Genomic DNA, 26,267 nt, shown 5'->3' with positions numbered 1-26,267 from the left:
CAGAATTGAAATAGAAAAGAAGGAACATTATTTAGCTAATAAAGGCAAAAGAAATTTTCCCACTGAAGTAGGTAATAAGATGAGAAAGTAACTAATATTTATCAAGTGGCTATTATTTGCCAGGGTCTTTACATCCATCATATAAGTTTACTCTTTATAATAGTTCTCTAATCTAGGTCTTAATCTCTTCATTTTAAACTTAGAAAGATTGGCTTACTTTGTCAAGGCCAATGAGAACTAGGAGAAAATGGCGTAAAAAATCAAGCCTGTGTGTGTAGGGGCGCCTGGGTGGCTCAGTCAGTTAAGTGTCAGACTTTGGCTCAGGTCATGATCCTCGGGGTCCTGGGATCTGCCTGGAGTGGGGCTTCACGCGCAGTGGGGAGTCTGCTTCTCCCTCTCCTTCTCCCTCTGCTCCTCCTCCCACTCATATGTGCTCTCTCTCTCTCTCAAATATAAATAAATAAATAAAATCTTTTAAAAATATCAAGCCTGTCTAGAAAACTTAACATATCACACTGCCTCCCTGCTATTGCTCGTTAAAATACTACATAATTTTCTCATTTTTTTCTCCTTTGTCCTTTATATTTAGTTATGGTCCTAGTACAGAACAGTCTAAGTTCTGTGAGCTGGTCACTTTGTTTTACAAACATTTGTATTTGACTGTATTGGTATCTTCCTTTTCTTTTTTTTCTTTTTTTTCTTTTTTTTAAATTTTATTTTATTATGTTATGTTAATCACCATACATTACATCATTAGTTTTTGATGTAGTGTTCCATGATTCATTGTTTGTGTATAACACCCAGTGCTAAACTCTCAGTCTTGTGAAAATATAGATTTTAGTATGAACAGAAAGTACCTCAGTTCTTTGCCCTAAGAGTTATATAATTGTAATAATGTTCCTAAAGTCTTAAGAGTACTAGATAATAGGGGCATCTGGGTGGCTCAGTCGGTTAAGCATCTGCCTTCAGCTCAGGTCATGATCCTGGGGTTTTGAGATCGAGTTCCACGTCCAGCTCCCTGCTCACCCTGCTCAATGGGGAGTCTGCTTCTCCCACTCCCTCTGCTACTCCCCCTGCTTGTGCTCTCTCTCTCTGTCAAATAGATAAATAAAATCTTAAAAAAAAAAGAATACTAGATAATACAAAAGAGAGAGAACTTCCTAATTGTGAAGCAATGGAAGACTCCACATATGACAAGAAGACATTAAATGATTGTAAACATTAAAACCCAAAACCTCTGGGCAATTGCAAAGGAAAACACTGGGATTAAAAAAACAGATTGGGGAAAACACACACATTAAGTATGTCAGGAAGCCCTACTGCCTGGCAATCAATAACCTAGTTTTTGGAGTCAGATATGCTTCACCGCTCTACCTCTTACTAGCAGTGTGACCTCAGGCAAGCTACTTGACCTCTCTCCAAGCCTAATTTAATTTTCTTTGAAAATAATGATAATGTTTCCTAATTAATATGAGGACTAAATGAGATAGTGTATATTATAAAGTATGCAGTATGTAGTAAGCACTGAATTATAGCTACGGTTATTACAAATCATTCAGGTTCATTCGAATGTGTAAGAGGTTCAAGATTCCAAAAACAAAAGAAGGAAAGTACATGAATGCTGTTTCATTTTGGAATCTGCATCTTCCCTACACACATAACAATATCCACGTCAAATGCTCCATTCTCCATGAAGTTATTCTTGAATTCCTTTCTGACCCAAAAGAAATGATTTCTTACCCCTTTGATCTCTGCACCTCTCTGTAAACAGGGGTTTCTTCTTTACTTCATTATTTCTCATAACAAAGCCACGTATTAAAGGCATTTGTGTTTTTGTCTTATCTCCCCAACTAAACTATAAGCTTTTTGAGGGAGCTACCATTTATAATCACATTTTTAATCCTAAGAAAATTGTAATACACAAATAGACCTTGAAGAAAATTGTATGTAATTGAACTGAATGTATAACTACAGATATACTTAAATTACTTTTCACTCCTATTTTCTGTAGTATTTGCATTTTGTATCAGTGAAATTCTTGAATAGAACATGTGCTATGTATATTGTATGGCTGTGTTGAAATCATAGTAAGAAAAGCTATGTGAATTTTAATGTGACCGTTTTGTCTCTAGATAGTACATTCATTCTGGAAACATTCATTCATTCAAACAGTACATTCATTCAATATGAATGCCAAATTTCAAGCTCAATTTAAGTCCAACTGTATGTAGCAATGACCGATGACCTTTTAGGTATGGAGTCTTCAAATGATTTTAGAGACATTAAGCTACTCAGGTTAGGAGTTGATCAGTGAAACTGAAGTATTATTGTTCTATGTGACATTTAGATAAATCCAAGTGTATATAATTATCACTTTTTTTTCTGTAGAGGAATTTGAATATATTGACCCCTGTCACTGGTATGAAATCAGTTTTACGGAGTACATAAGGATGCATGGCAAATTATGGCACATAGGACAAATCTTTGCCAGCTATCACTATAAGATTATTGAGTCTGTATAATGTATTGTGATGATTGACAACTACATTACTTTTGTTTAGTACTGTTGAGTGATGTTTTCTTCCTGTATGTTTGTTTTTTCCATTTTATTTAAATTTAAAATGTGTAGATACAAAATGTGATCAATTTTAATTAAAATAACCATATGCTATTATTTTTAATGAGGAACAGTTAGAGAGAGGTGTATTTGGTTTCAATCCCAGCTTTTATCTGGACTGTCATGTCACATGAACAATGAATATTTTAACTGAGGATGTGAAAATAGCATTGAATCTTAGGAACTGGATATTGTGAACATCTGAAATGTCTGCTTTTCAGTATATATGAACTAACACTTGAAATTCATTTACTACTACATCCTGCCATGCTCTTCTCAAACGCTGCAACATAATATTGATTTAAATCTTATCTTAATATTTCCCTCCTTATTTTATTTAATTTAATGTATTGTATATTATAAATGTTGGAGGAAGTATTAAAAAAGGAGAGGCTGACTGGTGGGTTGCTGGTGGAGTCCTCAGGGATATGTGAGTCAGGGAAAGACTAAGAAGTTGACATTTGACCAAAACTGGACATAGAGCGGCAATAATTACCTATTTATTGAGATGACCTTATAGAATATTTGCGCCATGTCTCACATTCTGTTTTGTGGAGGGCTATCAAATTTAAGTTGATTCTTCTGTGAGACATAGGCATTTCTTAAAAAAAATTTTTTTTATTTATTTATTTGAGACAGAGGGAGAGAGAGCACAAGCAGGTGAGGGGCGGCAGGGGAAGAAGCAGACTCCCCACTGAGCAGGGAACCTGATGTGGGGCTTGATCCCAGGACTTTGAGATCACGACCTGAGCTGAAGGCAGACACTTAACACACTGAGCCACCCAGGCACCCCGAGACATAGGCATTTTTAAAAACTTTTCCTAAGATCATGGTTTACTGTTAGTTGATGGTTATAATATAAATTATACTTTAAGTAGTGTGAAAAATTTTAAAGTGACAATGTAAAGGAATTAATATTTTCTGTTCTCTAAGTATGTCTTGCTACCTTAATTAATATTTGAAATACCCCAAACAAAATATCACCACTAAAATTAGTTTAAAAAAGCAGTTTAGATTTTCAGTAGCCTTCTATTTGGCATCTTGTCTACAACTGAACGAATTGGGATTGGCTTGAATTATAACGGCAGAGCAAGCATTTCCTAGCTTTCTTCCTTTGGTCATTTATTCTTTTAATTGTATATTTAAGAAACATTCTTTGAATGCTGAAATGAAACACAAATAAATATACAAAATTCTTGTCCAAAAGTTAACAGTTCCTGGTAGAGCATGAAGATGAAGAATCAAGGAGTAGTAGACATTTCTGATAAAATACAATAACAGAGCCTCGTATATGGTGCTAGGGAAAACAGCCAACAGCCCCTAACTCTGCAGGAGCGGAGCAAGAAAGATGTTTGCACGTAAAACAAGACTTTTTAGTGTGATCTTTGGAAGTGGCAGGGGCTTGCCGGGAGAGTCAGCGGGGCAGGCACCTCTGGCACAGGGAACGGTATGTGTAAAGGAGTGTGTGGGTGTGTTTCCAAACCTGAAAACTTTCTTTACCCTCAGATTGCTCAGGAGCATGCTTACTCATTTCAGTGACCGCGAGAGTTAATGACAGCAGGAGTAACCAGATCCCGGGTTGTGTAATTAACTAACGTGTGCGGGAATCATCGTACTGGGTGCTAAGCTCATCCTCTTAGGCCCCTCCCCTATGGAGTGAGTTCTGTCTAATTAAGAAGACAACCAAGGCAGGGATGAAAACAGCATCAAATCAATCAGCAGCTGTCTTTAAAGAGCCTACGGCTGTCCATATAGAGATTTATAGATTAACTGCAGCACTTTGAATTGCACTGGGAAGAAAATTGGCAGCAGGTGCAAACTTCAGAGTGTAGATTTATTTTGCTTCAGGCAGCCAGACTCAGGGGTAGGTAGACTGCCCATTCCTGGCCCTCTGAAATTGTATAGTGGTCCAACGGGTAGCCCCTATCAGGAGACCTATGTGTAATTCAGGTACTTTCTAAGCTATCATCGATGGGCATGAATTTGTAAAAAACTATGAAAGTTTCTGATACTATAATAAAGGTGGAATTTTCTACAATTTGGGGAAATTCAGCCAAGGATTTGGAGGATAAGATATCTATTCATGCAATTCTAAAACCTTAATGATTGAGAGCTCTCTTTCCTCTGAAAGATTATTGGGAATAATGTCTGAGAATTTTATTACAGGGCTATAGTTCAAACTATTATAACTTTGCACTTATATATAACGCAGGACACAAAATGTTAATATTTATTTGAAAAAATATAGCATTCTATTTTAGTAGTTGAAATAAGTGATTTTAGTCTAATTTCAACATGCCCAAAGCAATTCTTTTTCAAAGTTATAAATACATGATTATTATAATATATTGTCTGGAATAATACATATATTGTCTAGAATGCAAAGAGTTCTAAAATGAAAAGCGAATACTTCTTTCTGCTTTGATGATTTATATCCTAGTGAATCAATAGCCTCAATTAATATAGGTGTATTAAAATATATTTTTAATTTTAGGCCTAAGTAGTATTTATGTAAGAGACCACATGATGAGTAGTGCCACTTTAGGGATTTTGCTGAACTAGTTTGTATACATTTCCTCACTTATATTTCATTTCCTACTCATCTTGATTTTGAAGTCACATCTGTTTTTTTTCTCATATTCACTGTATTTATTCCTTATATTTACATTTCTGCTGAACACAGAGCTAGAATTCTGACGTGACCTAATGCTCCTGTGAACTTGGGCAGGCGACTTAAGCACTTGAAGCCACTATTGACTCGTTGTTAAAATGGTTATAATGATATTGGTTCTACCTCTCTCACAGGGGTGCTGAGAGAATCAGATGATTCAGTGCTTTCTAAAGTGTCAGGTTGCCCACCGTGAAAGGAAGTATCATATCGATTGTGTGTTTTAAAGTTTGGATTTTCACATATCATAAAAGCAAGTTGTCTTCTTTAACAGAACTCTGACACTTTCTTTGCAGAAGGAGAGAACTTTCCTAAGGAGGTCAGATACTCCCCACGTAGTTTGCATGTGTATCCTTATGTCTGGAAGTGTGGGGTGCAGCTGATAACTGCACCCTAACTAACTCCCAGAGCTTCAACTCTATTTTCCTGCAGGCCGGGATTCATGAAGCAATACAATTTCACATCCTTTCCTAGCCCCTTTTTCATGCTACAGGATGCAGAGATAGGTAGCAGATTTATTTCATGAGAATATCTCCCCCAAATGTTAATCACAGAGACTGTACACAGCGGCTCTGGAATCCACTTCTGAGAATGATCCACACTCTTGCCTCTCCTCTTCTTCCATTCCTTCCTCCTCTTGGTGGGTCCTCTGTCCAAATCCTTTTGCATTCAAGGTTTGTGGATGTGTGAACTATGTATGTATTTCAAGAGGCATATACAATATTCAAAATATGAGCTCTTCTTTAATATATACTTTGTGGAAATCTGTGTTTGAAAGAAATACCATGCAATAACCAAGATGCAGGGGCAGTTGAAAATGCAGTCCCTTTGAATATCTGTCTTTGAGTAACCAAACTGTATTTCTCATTCCAGAACACGATGAGTGTATCACAAATCAGCACAATTGTGATGAAAATGCTTTATGCTTCAATACTGTTGGAGGACACAACTGTGTTTGCAAGCCAGGCTATACGGGGAATGGAACCACATGCAAAGGTAAAAGGTTTAAATGGCAGCGCCGGCGGCATTAAGGATAATGCAGTCCATCTTCACCTCCCCCCACTCCTTCTCATCACTGCCATCTCCCTTCCAGGGACTTCCCACACCCCTGAGAGCTTTGCAGTGTGGCTCACAGTCTTCCTCCTAGGTTGTGTTAGTGTTTACGTGGCCAAACTACGTTCTTTGACCTTCACCACAGTGGTTTCCATCTCTGTTCCTGTCCAGCAGACCACGCCCATAATTACACCTGGGCATTTTTGTATGGAACGGTTCCACCTTCGAAATCTCAAACATCAACTTTGTATCATCTTGCCCCAAGTCTTCTGCTTCCAGTTTGCCTGCTCTGTTCTTTCCATGACTCTTGATCTTCAGTTGTGCAGTGCATACAATTAACAGCATCACACCAGCAACAGAAGTAGCGCAATTTCTCTGACCCTCCCTTTTCTTTCAGTTTGCCAGTCTCCTCCCAGGTTCAAATACTTATTTTTGAATCTGAATGTGACAGCTGTGTTTTTTTGACAGTACAGTCAACCCATTTGTTCTACTACCAAAATCCACTGTAAATATCTCTATCGGGGGTCAGTCTGACAGTGTTTCTTCTCTGCTCTCTTTTGAGCTGTTGAACACTAATTACCTGGGAATAGTGGGTCTCTACTTGTTGTGGTTTCCCATTTTTGCTGGCTTGTCAATACCAATCAGTAATTCTTTTAAAAGTCCTGTTGAGCCCAGATTTTCCTTTCCATCAGTGGATAGTAGTGCACCACCATCCACTAATTTACCAATTAGTTCACCAGTGCCATCTTTTCCTTCATCAGATGGGCTTACCTCCTACTTCACAAGGGAAATAGAGGTTCTGTTTTGGAAACTCCACAAACTTCTTTAGGCTAAAGTCCATATTCCTCCTTATGTCATATAGATTTTTTTATGATTCATATAAAAACTACCCACTTCTCAAATACATGTGCCCATTATCCTGGAGTTGACTAAAATCAATTTGTTATGACACTGTGTATGTGGGAGGTAGGAAATAACTAGGGATGGCCGATAAGCATGGGTCTTAAGACCTAGTCTACAATAATACATTGGATGCAGATATCGATGGGCCAGAGGATTACTGCTTTGTAAAAGTCTATGGGAATCTGAGAAACTATGGACTCTGAGAAACAAACTGAGGGCTTTAGAGGGGGGATGAGTTAGCCCAGTGATGGGTATTAAGGAGGGCACGTATTGCATGGAAAAAAGGGTGTTATAAGCAAACAACGAATCATGGAACACTACATCAAAAACTAATGATGTGATGTATGGTGACTAACATAATAAAATAAACTTAATAAAAAAAAGTCTATGGGAATCTTTAATTTAGAGCAATGTGAACAGGCCTACTCCCTTTGAGGTCTAAATCCCAAAAAGATTTTGCCAGAGAAACTAGACAGATCCTGAGAAAAGCCAGATATTTAAAGCCCATTACATAGTGTAACTGAACGCCTAGGACTTCCTCAAAGCACCCAGATATACTGAGAATTGGTGGAGGAGAGGGGTTAAAATTTCATCTGGGAGCCCAACTTCTCACTCTTATTTCTCTTTCACTCTGATTCGTAATTAATGTGAAGAATAAAGCTTATAGCATAAAGTACTCTTGCGATCATGAGCAGATGCAGACAGGTAATTCTTATATTTGAAGGAAGGAGAACTTTCATGGGTCCAGAATTTCTGCTGAAAGTTGAGACTCTAGGTTGCCTGAATAAAGACTCTCCAGTTCATGTGTGTATTCCTGCTGGGAATGTCAAAAGCTGAACGATAAGTAGTGTAGATGGAGGATCTGAATCATTGAGTCCTGTGCTGTGTCCTTGCACAGTATTCCAAGGAAGACACACACATGGTTAAGCAGATGGACCCTTTATTATTTATGAGGTTTACATTCTCAATCTCTTTGCAAATCCTTGGTGACTAGGTATTCTTTTTGCCTGGGATGAAGACAGATTGGGACCTACAACCAAAGAAGCTGAATGGCCTCTTTGTGCCCCTTCCTTTAACTCAACACCAGAATCCCAAATGTCTCCATTTTACCACTCCGAGAAAGTACATCCTAACTAATGAGAGGAAGCACGTGCCAGAAAACTAGAGAGAAAACTTTTGCCCCAATGCCTGAAACAAGCTGGTCTAATTCATCTGTTACAGGCCTTACTAGGCTGAGGAAATGGGTTCTGAGCCTTATAGAACCAAAGAACAAGCTAAAGTGGAAACAGAAGCATCTAAGGGTGCTCAGTCTCACCCATTTTGTTTTTCTCACCTTCTTTGAATTGGGCAGCACATCTCAAGAGGTCACCCTTGCAATGGCTCAGATCTTGGCTCCTTTTTCTACTCATTGAAGAATTCCCCTCACTCACAAACCCCTCTAACACAGCAGGCTTTGCAACGCCTTTGCCCTTGATTCTGGATCCTGACCTGTCCTCAGCAGAGGAATGCAAGGCTCTTTCTGAAGACCACTACAGCCAATTCTTACCATTGGCCAGTTCATCACTGGGACTGACTTAGAACTTTGTGAAAGACGGGGCATTTCTCTAATACTTTGGCACATTGGCCAGTGTGTAGAATGATCAGAGTCTCATAGGAACCAATCATTTTCTATTTCTTTACTCAGTCTCTAAATGGTAGTTTGCTCCTTAAGAAAGCTCTAGGATAGCTTCCGTGTTTTCATTTCAAGCTGGACTGTTAAATGAGATGCAACTCTAATTCTCACATACTTCCTGTTGTGTGGAGGTTACTGTTTTTAGCTAAAAGAAAGTTTAGTGTTTTATTTTACGGGTGAAATATTTCTTTAATGTTGAAAAGAGTACTGTTTTACAAATCGGGTTGAAGTTTCTTACCTGCATGGAAAGTCTTATAGGAATTTGAAAGTATAATAACATACATAATTCGATGTCCACATCTCCAAGGGAATAAAGAAAAGTATCTTGAACTACTTACTTCTAAAATACTGAAGTCATGTATTTGAATTATTTTTAGCATTTTGCAAAGACGGCTGTAGGAACGGAGGAGCTTGTATTGCTGCGAATGTGTGTGCCTGCCCACAAGGCTTCACTGGGCCCAGCTGTGAAACAGGTAAGAATATCATTACATCTTCTAGAAAATGAATTTTTACGCCTATGTATAAGGTAATCCATGAGGAAAATAATGTTTCAAGTTTCAAGTGGCTCTCAAAGCATGGCACTATTAATAAGGAAGTGCTGGGAGGGAGGAGGTGGGAAGTTTCAGTGATGCATGTTCACTGGGCATTTGCCCAAAGTCATTCTGTGGAGGGTTTGCAGCTATTGTCAACTAGAAGAATATTGGACTTTTTTAGAGAGGTGTTTGGGATTGGCCAGGATTTTCATAATTTGTTTTACTCATTTGGAGCCCATTTTTCCTGGAATCTGTATGACTGTATTAAAGCATAGAGTTCAAGTTTATGGCCAGCTCACTTCCTAGGACATACTACTTCCTGCCTCCACGTTTGAGAATTTTTAATAAGTTTTTGCCTGGCTCATTCAATATGCATTCATTGCTGTTTATTTACAAAATATTTAAAGTTTTCTACTTTCTAAGTATTCCTCTTCCAAGTTCATTCTGAATTCACTCTTTCTGATGGATACTAATACTAGAAACTAATATATATGTGTATTAAATATTATATAATATATATAATTACATAGTGTGTATATATCTTATGATCCACAGTAAGATATTTTGTCAGTTGAAAACACACCATGAGAATATTAGCTCTTAAATTAAAATCATGTCGACAGTTTTGGTTGCTTTGGGTTAAGTGAGTTCTAATAGTAGATAACCTCAGAAAGTCCATTATGCTCCCTGAGAGAAAGCTGCTACCACCAGTGATGGGTGGTTCCCATCTTACATTACTTTCCATAAATCTCTATATAATAGATGTGGTGCATGCCCTGCCTCCTCTCCACTTGCAGAGTCCTCTGGTTTAATAAAAATACTGACGGATAAGAATGTGGGACAGAAAATGTTCTGGACCATTTGGGAAGTGGAAATTTTCCTGAATACTCGGATCACTGTGTGTCACTAGATTGTTTCCTTCTATAATTATGGTACCTCTAAGTGCTAATCTTCAAACTTCAGTGACTATTTGGTTATAAAGGTCTCTAATAGAAAATGGATTGGGGTGCCTGGGTGGCTCAGTTGTTAAGTGTCTGCCTTAGGCTCAGGTCACAATCCCAGTGTCCTGGGATCGAGCCCTGCATCGGGCTCCCTGCTCAGCGGGAAGCCTGCTTCTCTCTCCCTCTCCCACTCCCCCTGCTGTGTTCCCTCTCTCGCTGTGTCTCTGTCAAAAAAATAAATAAAATCTTTAAAAAAAAAAAAAGGAAAAGGAAATGGATCATGGCCATCTTTGATATGCAGGACTCTTTCTTAAGGGGATTATTTCCTAAATCAGGAGTTCCAAACTCATTGTGCATGTGGCTCACCCACACGGCTTATTAACTTGTTAACAATACAGATTTCTGGTAATTAACTGTCATAGGATTTACTAGGTCAAAATCAGGCACTTCTAGTTTCATGGTTCTGTAATGTTGCTATCCCATGGTCTCCACCAGGACACCCAAACACATCAAGGTACACTGTGGGCCTCCTTTATATCCACACGTGTGGTGACCATGTTTCCTGAACACAGTATTTGGTGCTGCTTCTTGTGTAGAGTCTGGATAAAGAAATACTGGATTTTTCAGGGCATTTCAATGGTGTGTAATTTTGAAATAAAGGCTGTCCCAGAAAATCTGGGATGAATAATGGCCATGCCTAATTCTGTATATCATTCTTCCACTAGAAAAAAAAAGTTACATATGAGATTTGAAAACCTGAAATGGGGTAAAATTGATCTGAGCAATGTAAAATTTAAAACTAGGGAGTTAAAAATAACCCAAGAGAATATTTAACTGTTTCTAATTATCTTCGAACTTTCAGTCTGTATGAAGACAATCCCAGACTTAACTCTAAGTAGCTATCTGTAACAGCCAAGGGCTTCGAGAAGGACAGAACAAATGTGGGTTCAAAAGCTAGCCATCCCATTTACTTGTTATGTGGCCTTGGGCAAGTTACATAACTTCTCAGGGTCTTGTACTATCTATATATCACCTTACTCTTCACAGGTCTCTTCCAAGATAGGTATTACCTCCACTTTGAAACAAAAATATTGGGTTCAAATGATTTACTTTTTTTGTAAGGCCATAGAGCAAACAGCTGAATACAAAGGTTTTTCTACTCCCAAAACCCAGGTTTTTTGTTTTTGTTTTTGTTTTTGTTTTTAATCTATATCAATGTTTCTCAAAGTTTCTTCTGAAGTCATTCTAATGACAGAGGAGAGAAAATGTCTTCACCCGGGGCCATCCTGAAAAGGCCCACCACAAGGGTAAATAAAATTTCTTCAAAAACTCATGTTTTTTCCCCCAAAATTCATTCATTTGTATTCCATAATATATGAAAACATTTAACTGACTATCATTGAGTTAAGTTGGTGCTGTAAAGACATGAGTCATAGTTTGTCTCTGCCTTCTAGCATCTCCTGGCCCAAAACCACATTTCACTATTTGAGAAGCAAGACATTCCTGTCTCCTTCCTGAGAAGTTGTAATGATAGTACTTGCCTCAAAGCATCTGTCCCAGTTATTGCTGCAGGGTAGTTCCTGACCCCTCACCTTCTAGCACCACCACTTTTGTTGATGTACTTATAAATAGAAGTTGTGCCCTTCAAAAGGTGAACTCTAATATAAACTCTGGACTTTAAGACAGTTTCAGTATTGGTTCATCAGTTGTAACAAGCATACCACAGCAATGCAAGATGTTAATAGTAGGGAAAAGTGTTTATGGTGGTGAGGAGAAGGGGCAATGGGAACCGTTAATATTTTTTGCTCATCTTCTTTATAAACCTAAATCTTCTTTAAAAAATAAATTCTATTAATTTAAAAAAAAAGTGGTGCCCTTTAAAAAATATCTTTAGAGGAGAACCACATGAAATAATCTGTTCACTCATTTTTTCAACAAACATTTATTTAGTATCTTTTTTGTGCTGAGCACTGATCTAGAAACAGAGTATAGCAGTGAACAAAACTGAGGTCTTATCTGCGTGGAAATTATGGTCTAGTTGAGTTAGAGGGTCTATACATGGGAAAGTAAATAAATACATAAAACAGTATCAGGTAATAATAGTTTCTATAAAGAAAACTACTGCACATTATTTTGATTAACCTATGGACCTTACATATGAGGGGTATTGTTATTATTGGTATTTACTTCATTAATAAAGCTCAGTTTGAAATGTCAGATGTGGTGGTGGGAAGGTTGAGGGGCAGTGGGATTGGGCCTGCTTAAGCCAGGCCCCCTGCTGGTGCCACTTGATGAAGAAGTCATGCCCAACACACAGCCTCTATTGCCACGGAGACGAGGACCACAGACAGAGCATGGAGAATATACCCCCACTGTCACTGCCTCACACCAGAAATGACATGCATGTCCCTTCCTCTCACATACCGTTGGTAAGAGCTCACCACATAGATTTGAGCAGTTTAGAAAATGTAGTTGAACTGAAGGTCCAGGAAGATGAAACTGGTTTGTGACCATTACGCCAGGCTTTGGCCGTATCTTCTGTCTGGCAGTGCTGGTACTAAACAATTCTAACCATTTTCTACATTGTCTCATCTACTCAGGTGGAGGAACTGAGTTACTTCCTTTTCACTTTTCAGCCTCTGCCTTCTTTCCACCTCTGGTGGGGATCTTTCACTTGGAATTCCTGAACCTCTGCAGGTCTCTGGCTAGACTTTGGGAGTCCACGAAGTCCCTGAATATACATGTATGTCTACACTTTTCTGCAGAAAGAATGCAGAGCATTTAAAGATGGCATACAGATTCTATAATTTCTAAGTAGTTAAAACCACTAGGGAGAGAATCTTCCACGATTCATAAAGAGAACTACCTGCTCTTTTAAGTCTGTGGAAGGTGATCCAAATGCAAATATCCAATGTCTTCCAGTATGTTTCTTTGGGGACCTTAAATCTCAAGACCCCACACTGAACACATCATCTGCATGACTTTTGGCTTGTCTCTTCTTCCTCTTCTATTACCAAACCCTGGTTCTTCACTTCTACTCTTTTCTTCAGTGAGTGGCTTTACCCACCAAGTTTTGTTGGCCAGCAAAGAATGAGTCACCCCTCTTATCCCCTTTCACCTCCCATCAAATCCTTTTGATTCTCTTTACTGGGGTCCATTTCTTTCCATTCTGGCTGGTTCTACAGTCGTTCAGGGCTCTCAGGTGTATCTCTCTCCAGTCAATTCTCCACAGAATATCTGAGCACAGATCTGATCATATCATTCCATACTGAAAAAAACTTCAGCATCCCTATTGACCTCACATTTCTTGATAGACCCTTCAAGATTTGTCCCCTGCTCCTCTACCCAGTGTTCACTCTCTTGTCCCTCGGTCTCCTCACCTCATTTACAGCCCCAGGCATTGAGTCTCATGGGGGTGAAGTGTGTATCCTGTTCACTTTTGAAACTTCAAGACATATTGGTAAATAAATAAAGACATAAATGAGTGGTCAATTAAATGAGGAGGTAAGATGTGTTTACATCCATATTTGCTGGACTTTATTGAACATTAATTTAAAGAGGGCTTCAGGGTCATCTGGTCCTAAACTCTCATATGGCAGATGAGGTAATTAAGGTACAGAGGCGTGAAGTAACTTATTATAAGGTGTTTCATTATAGATAGTGATCTGCGATTTAGAACTCTTTTCCTTCCTTCCTTCCTTCCTTCCTTCCTTCCTTCCTTCCTTCCTCCCTCCCTCTTTCCTTCCTCCCTCCCTCTTTCCTTCCTTCCTATGCCATGCTATCTGTTCAGGAATTTATCCTACTAGCGCCTCTCACGAGGTCTGTGCTTTTTGTTATGCCCTCCCCTTCAACTGCCAAATAATCCTGTTGTCTTTATCAGTGCAGATTATGGCTGTTTTTCTCTCCTAAGGTAGGGAAAAAGCATCAGGACTGTCAAGATTTTCTAAGTATAGGAATGGCCTAAATCTTGGCCTGCTGGAGCTGGATGCTGCCTGATAGCTGAGAAAGGAGACTAATCCCTGGCCCCAGTGGCCTTCTGTTGGGCCCTCACAATGGAATCGCTGAGCATGAGGTAATAGGATTTACTAGTTTCTTGAAAGACAATCTTAATGTGCATGACCTTTACCAACCCTTGTTACTTTATTGAGAAGGCCTCCCCTGAACCCCTTCCCCTAATTTATTGAGTCTTGTGTTTGCATCATGTGTATCTTGCTGGAGTGCTTCAATCCCCTTACCAACTTCACAAAGAGGCTACTATGTGTTTTTTCTTACTGAGCAAAATTAATTTTTCATGGCCTTCTTTTTTTAGCCACTATGTAAAATCACCCACATGTACAGCATAACTTCATTTTTAATTAAACATCCTAATATTCCATCAGATGTTTAACTTGGATTTAGCAGGGTGATTATTTCTTGGATAACTCAATAAAATGTATTAGAAATCTCTGTGCTGAGGTTTCACAGCTTTCTCATTGCCATACTGTATTTCTTGCACAATCACTAAACCTCAGCAAACATGTGTCTGGTGACCTCATTAATATGCAAAGCTGTCTTAGTATGCTAAAAGTAAATCTTTCAGTCATGATTTACAGCATAACTTGAAAAGATGTGACAGTCCCCTATAAGTAACTGCCGACTTAAATCAAATGAAAATGTTTATTACTGGGGAAAAGTTGGTATCAAATGGCAGCGCTAAAAAAGATAGGCTGTAATATCAAAGCAGAGGAGATCAGACAGTTTGGTGATAAATGGCTTCTTTTTTTTTTCTGTGTGTAAAATAATGGGTTTCTTAGCCACAGATCAAAACATGAGATGAGATTTTAATTATTTTTAGTGAGTAGTTAAATGAATATAAATTCAAGTTGCATTCCTAAGTGTTTGTGTAGCTTTTTAATAATACCTGTGGTTTCAAAAAGGTAAAATTAAGCAGGAGGCATGTGTGAATGTTGCTTTACTTCAAAGGTAACTACAAATTGATCGAGGTTGATTGATTTAAAAAAGTTTCCATTATTACTGTTAGAGTGTAGGTAGTAAAAATCCTTTATTTCATTTATAGTAACAGTTATTTTGCTAGTAGTATGTACAGTTAGCATTTATTATTAATGTCAAATGGTATTATATTTCCTGATATAGTTAAATTAGCACATTTTTCACCATTGAAGTAACACATTGATTTAATCTCATGATTATGTAGCTTTCCTTTAAAGGCATATTTTTCAGAAGCTTACATTATTTTATATCATTTTACATGGGAAGAAGAAAATTCAGAAGCAAGAGAAAACTCAAAACATTTCTGGCATAGCATACCTTTTCTTTTACCAAAATGACTCCGAGCGAAATTCCATTACCAAAATGTATATCTTTTTGTGGGAGAAGAGAATTTTAGTAAGACTTTTGAGATAATATAGTTAATAAGGAAAGAAAAACCTAAGATAACCTTTGTTTTACCAGTGAGGGTGATCTTTTTTTAGTATTATTTTGAATTTATTTTGTTCTAGCTAAACAAATAGAAATTTTGTATACAAAAATTGTTCAATAAACTTTATTGTAATAAAGAAAACCCAGGATGAAAGAAGTTCAGCTTCTGATCCTTCACTGTCTATTGAAGTCACTTTCCAGATTTGAGTTTCTCAAGGGGAGAGACAAGACACAGCTGATCATTTGGTAGTTTGTAATGTGGGATCCATACCCATGGAGGGATCCTTTAATTTGCCTAAGACAGAATCTCCTGTCATACTTGGGTTGCTTCTGATCGTTAAACTTGGTATCTAATGATAAGATTGAATTACATTTGATGAATGAAAGTGTTTTAATGAACTTTAGATGAATTAGGGATTTAGGTCTCAATGTGACTTTTTCTTATTATAAAATTTTTAAAAAACAAACCAAAGAACTCTCATGGAAGGCTTTTTGACTATACACTGCATATGAGTTAACTTGCGTACTTAAGATATATCTTCTCTTTCTGTAGGTGATCCTTAACCTTTTTTAAATAACCCTTTAATTGATTAATATTATGCCAAACCCTGGTCTTCTTGGAAGCATTTAACATAGTGGTCAAGAACATAAAAAGTTGAAGTCAGAAAGACGTCGATCAGCCTGAGTCCTAGCTCTACGGCTGACCAACTGTGTGACCTTTTCTATGTTATTTCATTTTTCTATGCCTTAATTTTCATATGTATGAAATGAAGGATGATAATATCTACCCTACCTCATGGGTCTGTTCTAGAAATTAAATGAAATAATGTAAGCAAGGCATACAGCATCATTCTGAAACATGATAAGTACTCAATAAATGGTACCCGATGTGATTTTATTATACATTTTAAGTAAAATATTGGGTACAGAACTGTTTGAAGGTTTTGGACTCCTTTGAGTTAGCTGGAGATACCCTGAGATATTATAAAGTAAGGGTTTTGGGTTTTTTTTTTTAAGATTTTATTTATTTATTTGACAGAGAGAGACAGACAGCGAGAGAGGGAACACAAACAGGGGGAGTGGGAGAGGGAGAAGCAGGCTTCCCGTGAAGCAGGGAGCCCGATGCGGGGCTTGATCCCAGGACCCCGGGATCGTGACCTGAGCCTAAGGCAGACGCTTAACGACTGAGCCACCCGGGTGCCCCTAAAGTAAGCGTTAAGGGTAAGAAATGATTCTAGTTTTCTTGATTCATTCATAAACCAACTTTAAGTGTAGTTTTACTACACTTTAATGCTTTAAAATCTTTAATTTAGCAATTTGCATTCTTTACATTTATTTAAAATTGCTTTAATTCTAATGCAAATCTTAAAAATTAATGTCTTATGGAAATCTAAGTCTTTGTACTATTCAAAAAGTAGTTAAAAGTTCTTAGTGTTAAATCTCAAAGTCATTTTTCCAAGTCCTTCAGGTTAATTGGAAAAAATCTTACTCTTTCCATGTATCAGTCATATATAATAGATAACAATTCTGATGGGGAAATATTTCAGACTCTTTTATTGTAAGGCCTACCTAATTAACATTGGAAATGAGGACACATCATGGAGTTAATATAAGGGGAAAAAATAGCTTTCAAGCTGTTAGAGGGCAGGTCTCCAAGAAAAAAAGCTTAGTGGAATTATTTGGGAATTTGGAAAAGATCTTCACTTTTGCTTTAAAAACATTGATAATTTTTCAGTGGGTCACCTATGAATATATTATATTGTGTTATACCCTTGAATTCCTAAAATGCATTCCCTCCTTATTTTTTATTACTCAAAACAAACCAATTAAAGTCACTTTTATATTTTTATTTGATATTATTCTAAAATTAATTAACCAAATACTTCATTAATATTTTCAACAAGTAGTATATGCACTCGTATAAAATTTAAAAGGGCAAAGAGCATATAATGAAAAGTAAATCTTCTTTGTACCCTTTTACCAATCATCGCTTTTTTTTCTCGCTTAACAATGTATCTTGGAACTCGTACTATCATTACATCTTCATTAGACAGAGTGATTCAAATAAGAAAGCCAGTCTTGTCAGAGCCTGCTGCATTCAAATAGCAGATTTTAATTTGTAACTCTGTGGTTGCCAATAAGAATGCACATCTTGGGGACCAGATCTTTCTCTTCCTTTGGGCACCCCCATCCTTTGGTTGGAAATGTTCTGTAATTTTCTCATTCATAAATTCTAATTTTTTTTTACATAGATAAGCTGATGAACTTTTATTCATCACAAATGTGATAGCAGGACAGATTTCATACCCTGAAGAGACATGAGAATGTGATAAAGACATGAACAGCTATCTCGGTCTTAGTCTTCTTTAATTCAGAATATCTCAAGGATGCAACATTTAATTTATACTCAAATTATTTTTGTTTCTTGCATTCTGTTTCTTCCTTCTATGTTTTGTTTCTTTCTTCCTGAGGGACCTACATTAGTACTCTTAGGGTGGGTCTGTTAGTGGCAAACTCTCAGCATTGGTCTGAAATGGGGCTTTATGCCATTTTTACACTTAGGTTAGTTAGGTGTCTATTTCTAGATTTTTCTCTCTCTAGAAGCACTGTGAAGGAAGTATCCCATTGCTTTTTGGGCCTCTGAGGTTTCTGTGTAGAAGTCGACTGTCAGTTTAATTGTAATTCATTTGAAAATCCTTTTTTGTTTAATTGCTTTTAAGATCCCGTTTTCCTTGGGGTTTGTGGTTTCAGTGTTTTGTGCCTAGGGATGAATTTATTTTTATTTATCTTGCCTGGGGATCCTTTAGATTATTGAATTAAAGAAGTTCTCTTTTTCATCCGTTTTGGAAAACATACAGTCTTTATCTCCTCAAATATTGTTTCTCTCTCATTCTCTTTATTCTTTCCTCCTGGTTTTCCTGTTGGATATATGTTGGCTCTTAATCTTTCTGTGTTTGGTATTTTCCATCTCTTTAACTGTCAGTGCTGGGCCTTTGCCATTTCTTCATTTCTATCCCCCAGTCTATCAGTTATCTGCTCAGCTTTGTCTAATCCTTTGTTTAGCCGATCCATTGTTTTTTTTTTTTCTTTTTTTAGTTCAGTAACTATCTTTTTCACTTCTAGTTCTACTCTTTTTCAAATTTTTGGTAACTTTCCCCTTTGTTCTTATCCTTGTGATTTTGATTCCGTCCTTTATGTCTTTAACAATTTTAAACATGTTTCCATTACATTGTCATCTTTATCATAATGCTCTATTATCTGTAGTGTAAGGGGGTCTAAATCTGCCTTTTATTATGCTTGCTGACTATTGCTCCTGATGCAGTGTTTCCCCATGGGTTTTGTGCTGTTGATGTCTGCCCTTATCTTCATTGAAGATTTACCTGGGAAACCTGAGGTCTTTTCCCTCCAGAGAAATTTTGCTTTTACTTCTGCAGGTATGGCAGGGATATTACAGTTGATGTTTGTGTTAATTTCTTTGCCAGGTGGTATGCCACATTAGTGACATAAATTCGAATCTCATAACTCTGTAAGAGAAACATTTTTTTCTCTCCCCACCCAAATATCAACAAAAATAGAGTGTCTCCTCCTAATCTCTTGTGCTAGTGGGGGTTTTATTTGTGTGTATGTTTCTATCCTACACTTAAACTGATGGGGAGCCCTTCAAGGATTCTGTTCAGTGCTGAAGTCTTGGACCTTGTATAGGAACACGTCCTCTGTGCTGTCACCATGTGAACCATAAAGTCCAGATCTGGTGTTCAGCTTCCTCATGGGCTGGATAGGAATTTCCATTTTGTAAATGAGCTAAGTTAAGAATTTCCTATAATACATTTTTAAGCCATGTGTTTGTAGAAGGGTTTTCAGGTTATGCAGTTCTTCATATTGCTGGGATTGGAAAGGAAGTTACATAAGTATTTTGTTGATGCTCTCAGGAGAGAGAAATTCTGGTCACTCATAAATCTGCAGACAGTGAGGGGACACTCAGGGTGGCAGAAGGAAAATGGGGTGGAACGTGGGAAGAAACAATGGTAATAGGATCAACTTTATGGAATTTGCTAGGAATGGAGCTGGGGATGTGGCTGCTTCTTTCTCTTCACTAAATTTCTGATGTTCCTGAGAAGAGTCTGTACTTTTTCCTAAAGGGTCTTAATCAGTGGTTAGTTTCCATTTCATTTTTCATGTAAACTTTCTGGAAGAAGCCACTGAGGTATAGGTACAATAAACCATAGCAAGCAGCTTATATATATATATATATATATATATATATATATATATATATATGAAACAATCAGCTTTATCTGCTGATTGGTAACTGTTTTTTGGGGAGCCTGTGCCGGGGTGGTGCAGTTTGTTGAGCGTCTGACTCTTGATTTCAGCTCGGGTTATGATCTTACGGTCATGAGATCGAGCCCGAGTCAGGCTCCATGCTCAACACAGAGTCTGCTTGGGATTCTCCCCCCGCCCCACTCTGCCCCTCCCACTCATGCTCTTTCTCTCTCTCTAAAATAAATAAATAAAGCTTTAAAGAAACCTCACTCTGAAATAAATAATGAAATATATGTTAAGAAAAAAAAAAAGAAGAAGATAGCAGGAGGGGAAGAATGAAGGGGGGACATCGGAGGGGGAGATGAACCATGAGAGACGATGGACTCTGAGAAACAAACTGAGGGCTCTAGAGGGGAGGGGGGTGGGGGGATGGGTTAGCCTGGTGATGGGTATTAAAGAGGGCACGTTCTGCGTGGAGCACTGGGTGTTATGCACAAACAATGAATCACGGAACACTGCATCACAAACTAATGATGTAATGTATGGTGATTAACATAACAATAAAAAAATTTTTAAAAAACCTGACTGTTTTTTGAGGGAATAAAATATATTCTAGGTAATTTTTTTTTTAGATTTAAAGGAAAATGTGGTGTATGAGGATAGAGTTAAATATCAAACCTGGATATAGAGTCAAGTCAAAGAAGATGAATCTGATTTACAAATGACATGAATTGGGGAGGGTAGTTAATAGGATGAAAGACAGAACAAAGATTCAAGGTAATTCAGATTTCAGGAGCAATAGGATTGAATTAACACTATGACATGTAACAGACATGTGAAATTACCTCCTGTAGTTGTCCTGCTTTCAGCTCAAGTAAGGCCACACTGTTTCTACCAGTAATTTATTTTTAGATTTTAATTCTGATCTCTTCCATCTTGGACCTACGTTTATTGTGTCCTTGGCCATAACCTTATTTTTCTTCTTTTCTTTAGTTTCATTCCCCCCCCACTCCCTTTTTCTCCATTTCCTCCCACTGGAGCATGGGTTCCTTGAAAGTAGAGGTGAAGCCAACAATTTTGTGTTTCTCATAGGATTTAGCATCACGTTTTGCATCTAGCAGGCAGGCAGTGAATATTAATAAGATATAAGTGCATTCTTGCCTTTGGGTTAAAAAACAATTACACAATCAGGGCGCCTGGGTGGCTCACTTGTTAAGCGTCTCCCTTTAGCTCAGGTCATGATCCCAGGGTCCTGGGATCGAGCCCCGCATCGCATCGGGCTCCCTGCTCCGCGGGAAGCCTGCTTCTCCCTCTCCCACTCCCCCTGCTTGTGTTCCCTCTCTCGCTGTGTCTCTCTCTGTCAAATAAATAAAATCTTAAAAAAAAAAAAAACAATTACACAAGATAACTTTAATAGTTTCATGCTTTTCTTGACTGCTGATTCCAAGTTAAGTATGAACCCAAAGTATAATGTGCCAGCTCTAAAAGAAAATGCATACTTAGCCTTTGCTAGTACAGAGTGTACAAAACAATTTAAGTAATAATAGTCTCCCTGAATTCTGTGTACTTATTCCACAATGGAATGTTGTGTTCACTTTGGCCAAGAGACTTTTAGAGGTTATTGTCAAATGGGAGTGTGATCAGGGAAAAGTTAGCTGGGAGATGAAAGCTCTAGTGGATATAAGAGGATAGTTGAACAAACCTGAGGTGTTTAACCAAGAACTGAAATAAATAAGAAAACTAAAAGGTGGCATGAAACTACCCTTAAATACAGGCTAAACTAGTGTAGGGATTTTGAATTAGATTATTATGTGTAGCTCTAGTGTGCAAAACTAGTAAATTTATCAGGAGTTTTAAATAAGAAATAATTGCTGATCACAAGAATCATATGAAAATGGGATGCACCAGCCTGCATATTCAAATAGAATCTGGATGACCAAATGTTAGGAAACCTTAGGGCCCATAGGACTTCCCCACTGGATCTAGATGGCCTAGTTTATGGAGGTAATCTAGGACTCCTGTTTCAATTTTTCATAAGAGAAGCTATTTTATTTTATTTTTATTATTATGTTATGTTAATCTCCATACATTACATCATTAGTTTTTGATGTAGTATTTCATGATTCATTATTTGCGTATAACACCCAGTGCTCCATGCAGAACGTGCCCTCTTTAAAACCCATCACCAGGCTAACCCATCCCCCCACCCCTCTCCCCTCTAGAAGCCTCAGTTTGTTTTTCAGAGTCCATCATCTCTCATGGTTCATCTTCCCCTCCAATTTCCCCCCTTCATTCTTCCCCTCCTGCTATCTTCTTCTTTTTTTTTTTTTTTAACATATATTGCATTATTTGTTTCAGAGGTACAGATCTCTGATTCAACAGTCTTGCACACTTCACAGTGCTCACCATAGCACATACCCTCCCCAATGTCTATCACCCACCCACCCCATCCCTCCCAACCCCCGCCACTCCAGCAACCCTCAGTTTGTTTCCTGAGATTAAGAATTCCTCATAGCAGTGAGGTCATATGATACATGTCTTTCTCTGATTGACTTATTTCACTCAGCATAACACTCTCCAGTTCTATCCACGTCATTGCAAATGGCAAGATTTCCTTCCTTTTGATGGCTGCCTAATATTCCATTTGTGTGTGTGTGTGTGTGTGTGTGTGTGTGTGTGTGTGTGTGTGTGTGTGTGTATACCACATAAGAGAAGCTATTTTAAACAGTATGTCTATGGGCATTTCCTTTAGCAGTGTAGCCTGATGGTTAAGAATTTGAGTGTGGGCTGGAAAGATGACTCTGGGTGTAATTCCAGGCTCTACCACTGACTACCTTTGTGGACTGGGACAAATTACTTAATTTTTATGTGTCTTAAATTTTTATTTGTCTTAAAGTGGAATGATAATAAGAATACCTATTTTATTGCATTGGTTTTTTTTTAAGATTTTTATTTATTTATTTGACAGAGAGAGACAGCGAGAGAGGGAACATGAGCAGGGGGAGTGGGAGAGGGAGAAGCAGGCTTCCCACCGAGCAGGGAGCCTGATGCGGGGCTCAATCCCAGGACCCTGGGATCATGACCTGAGCCGAAAGCAGACGCTTAACGGCTGAGCCACCCAGGCGCCCCTTTATTGCACTGTTGGGGAGATTACACGAGCCAATACAGTGGTTCAGTAAATATTAGCTATTATTACAACCTTAATCCTAATCCCTACAATAACTCTCTAAAGTAGTTATTATTACCTGCTGAGGAAACTGAGGTTCACAAAGATTAAATGATTTGCTCTGGGCTATATAGCCAGTGAAGTGGGGTAAAGGAATCATGCCCGGGGCTGATGAATTAATCTGTACTCTATCTGCGCTGATATTTGGCCTCCGCTGCATCATAAAGATGATTAAATGCCTCTGCAATGGCAGCAAACTTTATGGAATAAAGGTGCCAAATTATCTAAATTAAACATTTATTAAGCTCCTGTGCACGCACGGTGCAACGTGACATGTATGAAGATGCAGAAAGTAAAATTCAGTTCTTTTGTCTTGGGAGCTTATATCTCTTTTCTGATGCCCAGGGGAGTATTTTATCTAAGTAACAAGGAAAGAATAGGTGGGTTCAAAAATAATAGTAATACCTTTTAAGTGATTGCTAAGTACTAATCTTGTCTGGGAGAGTAACCCCAGAAGAAATTGCTCTTCAAAAGAATGAATGCTGGAGCTGTAAGCCCAGCAGCTAGAATTTACAGGGGAAGGCTTCATGATAAACTCCTACTGGTGGGACCGAGGAGGCCAGCAGACAGCTGATTAAATGTGTGAAAAGTACACTCTCAAGTGTTAGGGTTTTCATTGCCGATTTTCTCAATATTCATGTCTGAGGATAATTATAAGGCTGAACAAGAATGAACTTGGACCTCTTGTTTAATAGAAAGCCTTACCAAAACAAGTTAAAGGAATTCTCTGATAGTCTTGTAAGATGTGGAACTCTTTCTTGTCCTTCTTAGATGAGGTGTGTTTTCATTTGCTTTGGGCAATCTTTAAAATATAAATCACTCACTCAAACATGTTTTTTTTTTCTTGAAAATTTGAAACCCTACTCCAGTCCTAAAATTAACCTTAGCTTTGTCCTTTTTATATAAAGTTGAGTACATTTTTACAACTTCTTATGATTCTCTTTAACGATGTTTAATTCAAGGAAAATAAAATTAGTTGGCCACAATTGTCTGTGGATATTTTTGCTCGAAAATGAATCAATATAATGGACTCTGAAAACATTACAATTTATTATTCATTATAATCTTCCTCGTTTTGACCATTTACAACCAAAAGAAATTAATTAAAACACAGATGTCTGGGGCGCCTGGGTGGCTCAGTTGGTTAAGCGGCTGCCTTCGGCTCAGGTCATGATCCTGGGGTCCTGGGATCGAGCCCCACGTCTGACTCCCTGCTCAGCGGAGAGCCTGCTTCCCCCTCTCCCTCTGCCTGCCTCTCTGCCTACTTGTGCTCTCTCTCTGTCAAATAAATAAATAAAATCTTTAAAAAACAAACAAACAAACACAGATGCCTATAAATAGTCCTGAAGAAGCAAGAATCAAGAGTAAGTTTCAAAAAAAAAAAGAGTAAGTTTCATATTACAGGATGCGTAGCCATTATTCAATGAATGATGGGAAGGAGGTTCTTTCCATAAATCATAAAACTTAATTATAAACCAAAGGGTGCTGAATCTGTTACACAGATAATTTTGCACCCTACACTGCATGAAAGGCAAGATTTAGTAAGTGTCTAAAATCAATAAGATTAGAATCAATCGGCTAATTTTAGTAGGAGCAAGATGGAGGAATTGTTATATTTTGTTGGACTTATTAATAAATATTTATAATATATTATCTGAGGTCAGATATTTATTTTCAAGCTTATGTTCTTGAAAGGTAAATACAGGAATACCTCATTTTATTGTGCTTTGCTTTATTGCACTTCACAGATACTGTGTTTTTTATAAATTGAAGGTTTGTGGCTACTCTATGTCAAGCAAGTCAATCCGCACCGTTGTTCCAACAGCATTTCATCCCTTTGTGGTTCTGTGTCACATTTTGGTGATTCTCAGGATATTTCAAATTTTATCATAATTACTATATTTGTTAGGGTGATCTGTGATCAGTGGTCTTTGATGTTACTATTTTAATTATTTTGGACCACCATGAACCTCCCCCATATAAAACAGTGAATGATAAATGTGTGTGTTCTGGCTGCTCCACTGACCTAATCAGTCCCCAGTCTCCCTCTCCTTGGGCCTCCCCATTCCCTGAGACCTAACAATATTGAAATTAGGCTAATTCATAACCCTACTGTGGCCTCTTTAGGTTCAAGTGAAAGAGTCACACCTGTCTCACTTTTTTTTAAAAAAGATTTTATTTATTTATTTGAGAGAGAGAGAGAGAGAGAGAGAAGGAGCATGGGGGAGGGGCAGAGGGTGAGGGAGAAGCAGACTCCCCACTGAGCAGGGAGCCCGATGCGGGACTCGATCCCAGGACCCTGAGATCATGACCTGAGCTAAAGGCAGAAGTTTAACCAACTGAGCCACCCAGGCGCCCCACACCTCTCTCACTTTAAATCAAAAGCTAGAAATGATGAAGTTTAGTGAGGAAGTCATGTCAGAAACCAAGATAGGTTGAAAGCTAAGCCCCTTATGCCAAAGAGTCAAGCTGTGAATGCAAAGGAAAGTTCTTGAAGGAAATTAAAAGTACTACTCGAGTGGACACATGAATGATAAAAAAGCAAAACAGTTTTGGAGAACGTTTTGGTGGTCTGGATAGATCATAACATAAACATAAAAGTGTCAGGTGAAGCAGCAAGTGCAGATAGAGAAACTGCAACAAGTTATCCAGAAGAGCTAGTTAAAATAATTCATGAAGGTAGCTACACTAAACCTTGAAGAAACAGCCTTTTCTATTGGAAGAAGATGCCATCTAAGATTTTCATAGCTAGAAAGGAGAAGTCAATGCCTCGCTTCAAAGCTTCAAAGATCAGACTGACTCTTATTAGTGGCTGATACAGTTGCTCACTTTAAGTCAAAGCCAATGCTCATTTACCATTCCAAAAACCCTAGAGCCCATAAGAATTATGCTAAATCTACTCTGCCTGTGCTCTATAAATGGAAAAACAAAGCCTGGATAACAGCATATCTGTTTATAACATGGTTTACTGAA

At 37.9% G+C, this 26,267-nt stretch overlaps 1 protein-coding gene across 1 annotated transcript in view; it reads left to right on the top strand.

Annotated features, from left to right (window-relative positions):
* NELL2 (neural EGFL like 2) overlaps positions 1-26,267 on the top strand; it is a 323,780-nt gene that overhangs the window by 221,664 nt on the left and 75,849 nt on the right. The window contains exons 15-16 of the mRNA XM_028123096.2: positions 6,159-6,281; positions 9,291-9,386. Of these exons, the coding sequence (XP_027978897.1) occupies positions 6,159-6,281; positions 9,291-9,386 (219 nt within the window). The remainder of the gene's footprint in view (positions 1-6,158; positions 6,282-9,290; positions 9,387-26,267) is intronic.

The sequence above is a fragment of the Eumetopias jubatus genome, unplaced genomic scaffold (genome assembly GCF_037043125.1).
Source record: "Eumetopias jubatus isolate StellerSeaLion01/CBP00866 unplaced genomic scaffold, mEumJub1_p1.0 scaffold_8, whole genome shotgun sequence".
Classification (NCBI taxonomy): domain Eukaryota; kingdom Metazoa; phylum Chordata; class Mammalia; order Carnivora; family Otariidae; genus Eumetopias; species Eumetopias jubatus.
The sequence above is the reverse complement of the archived record's forward strand: the minus strand, read 5'-3'. Positions and strand labels throughout refer to the sequence as shown.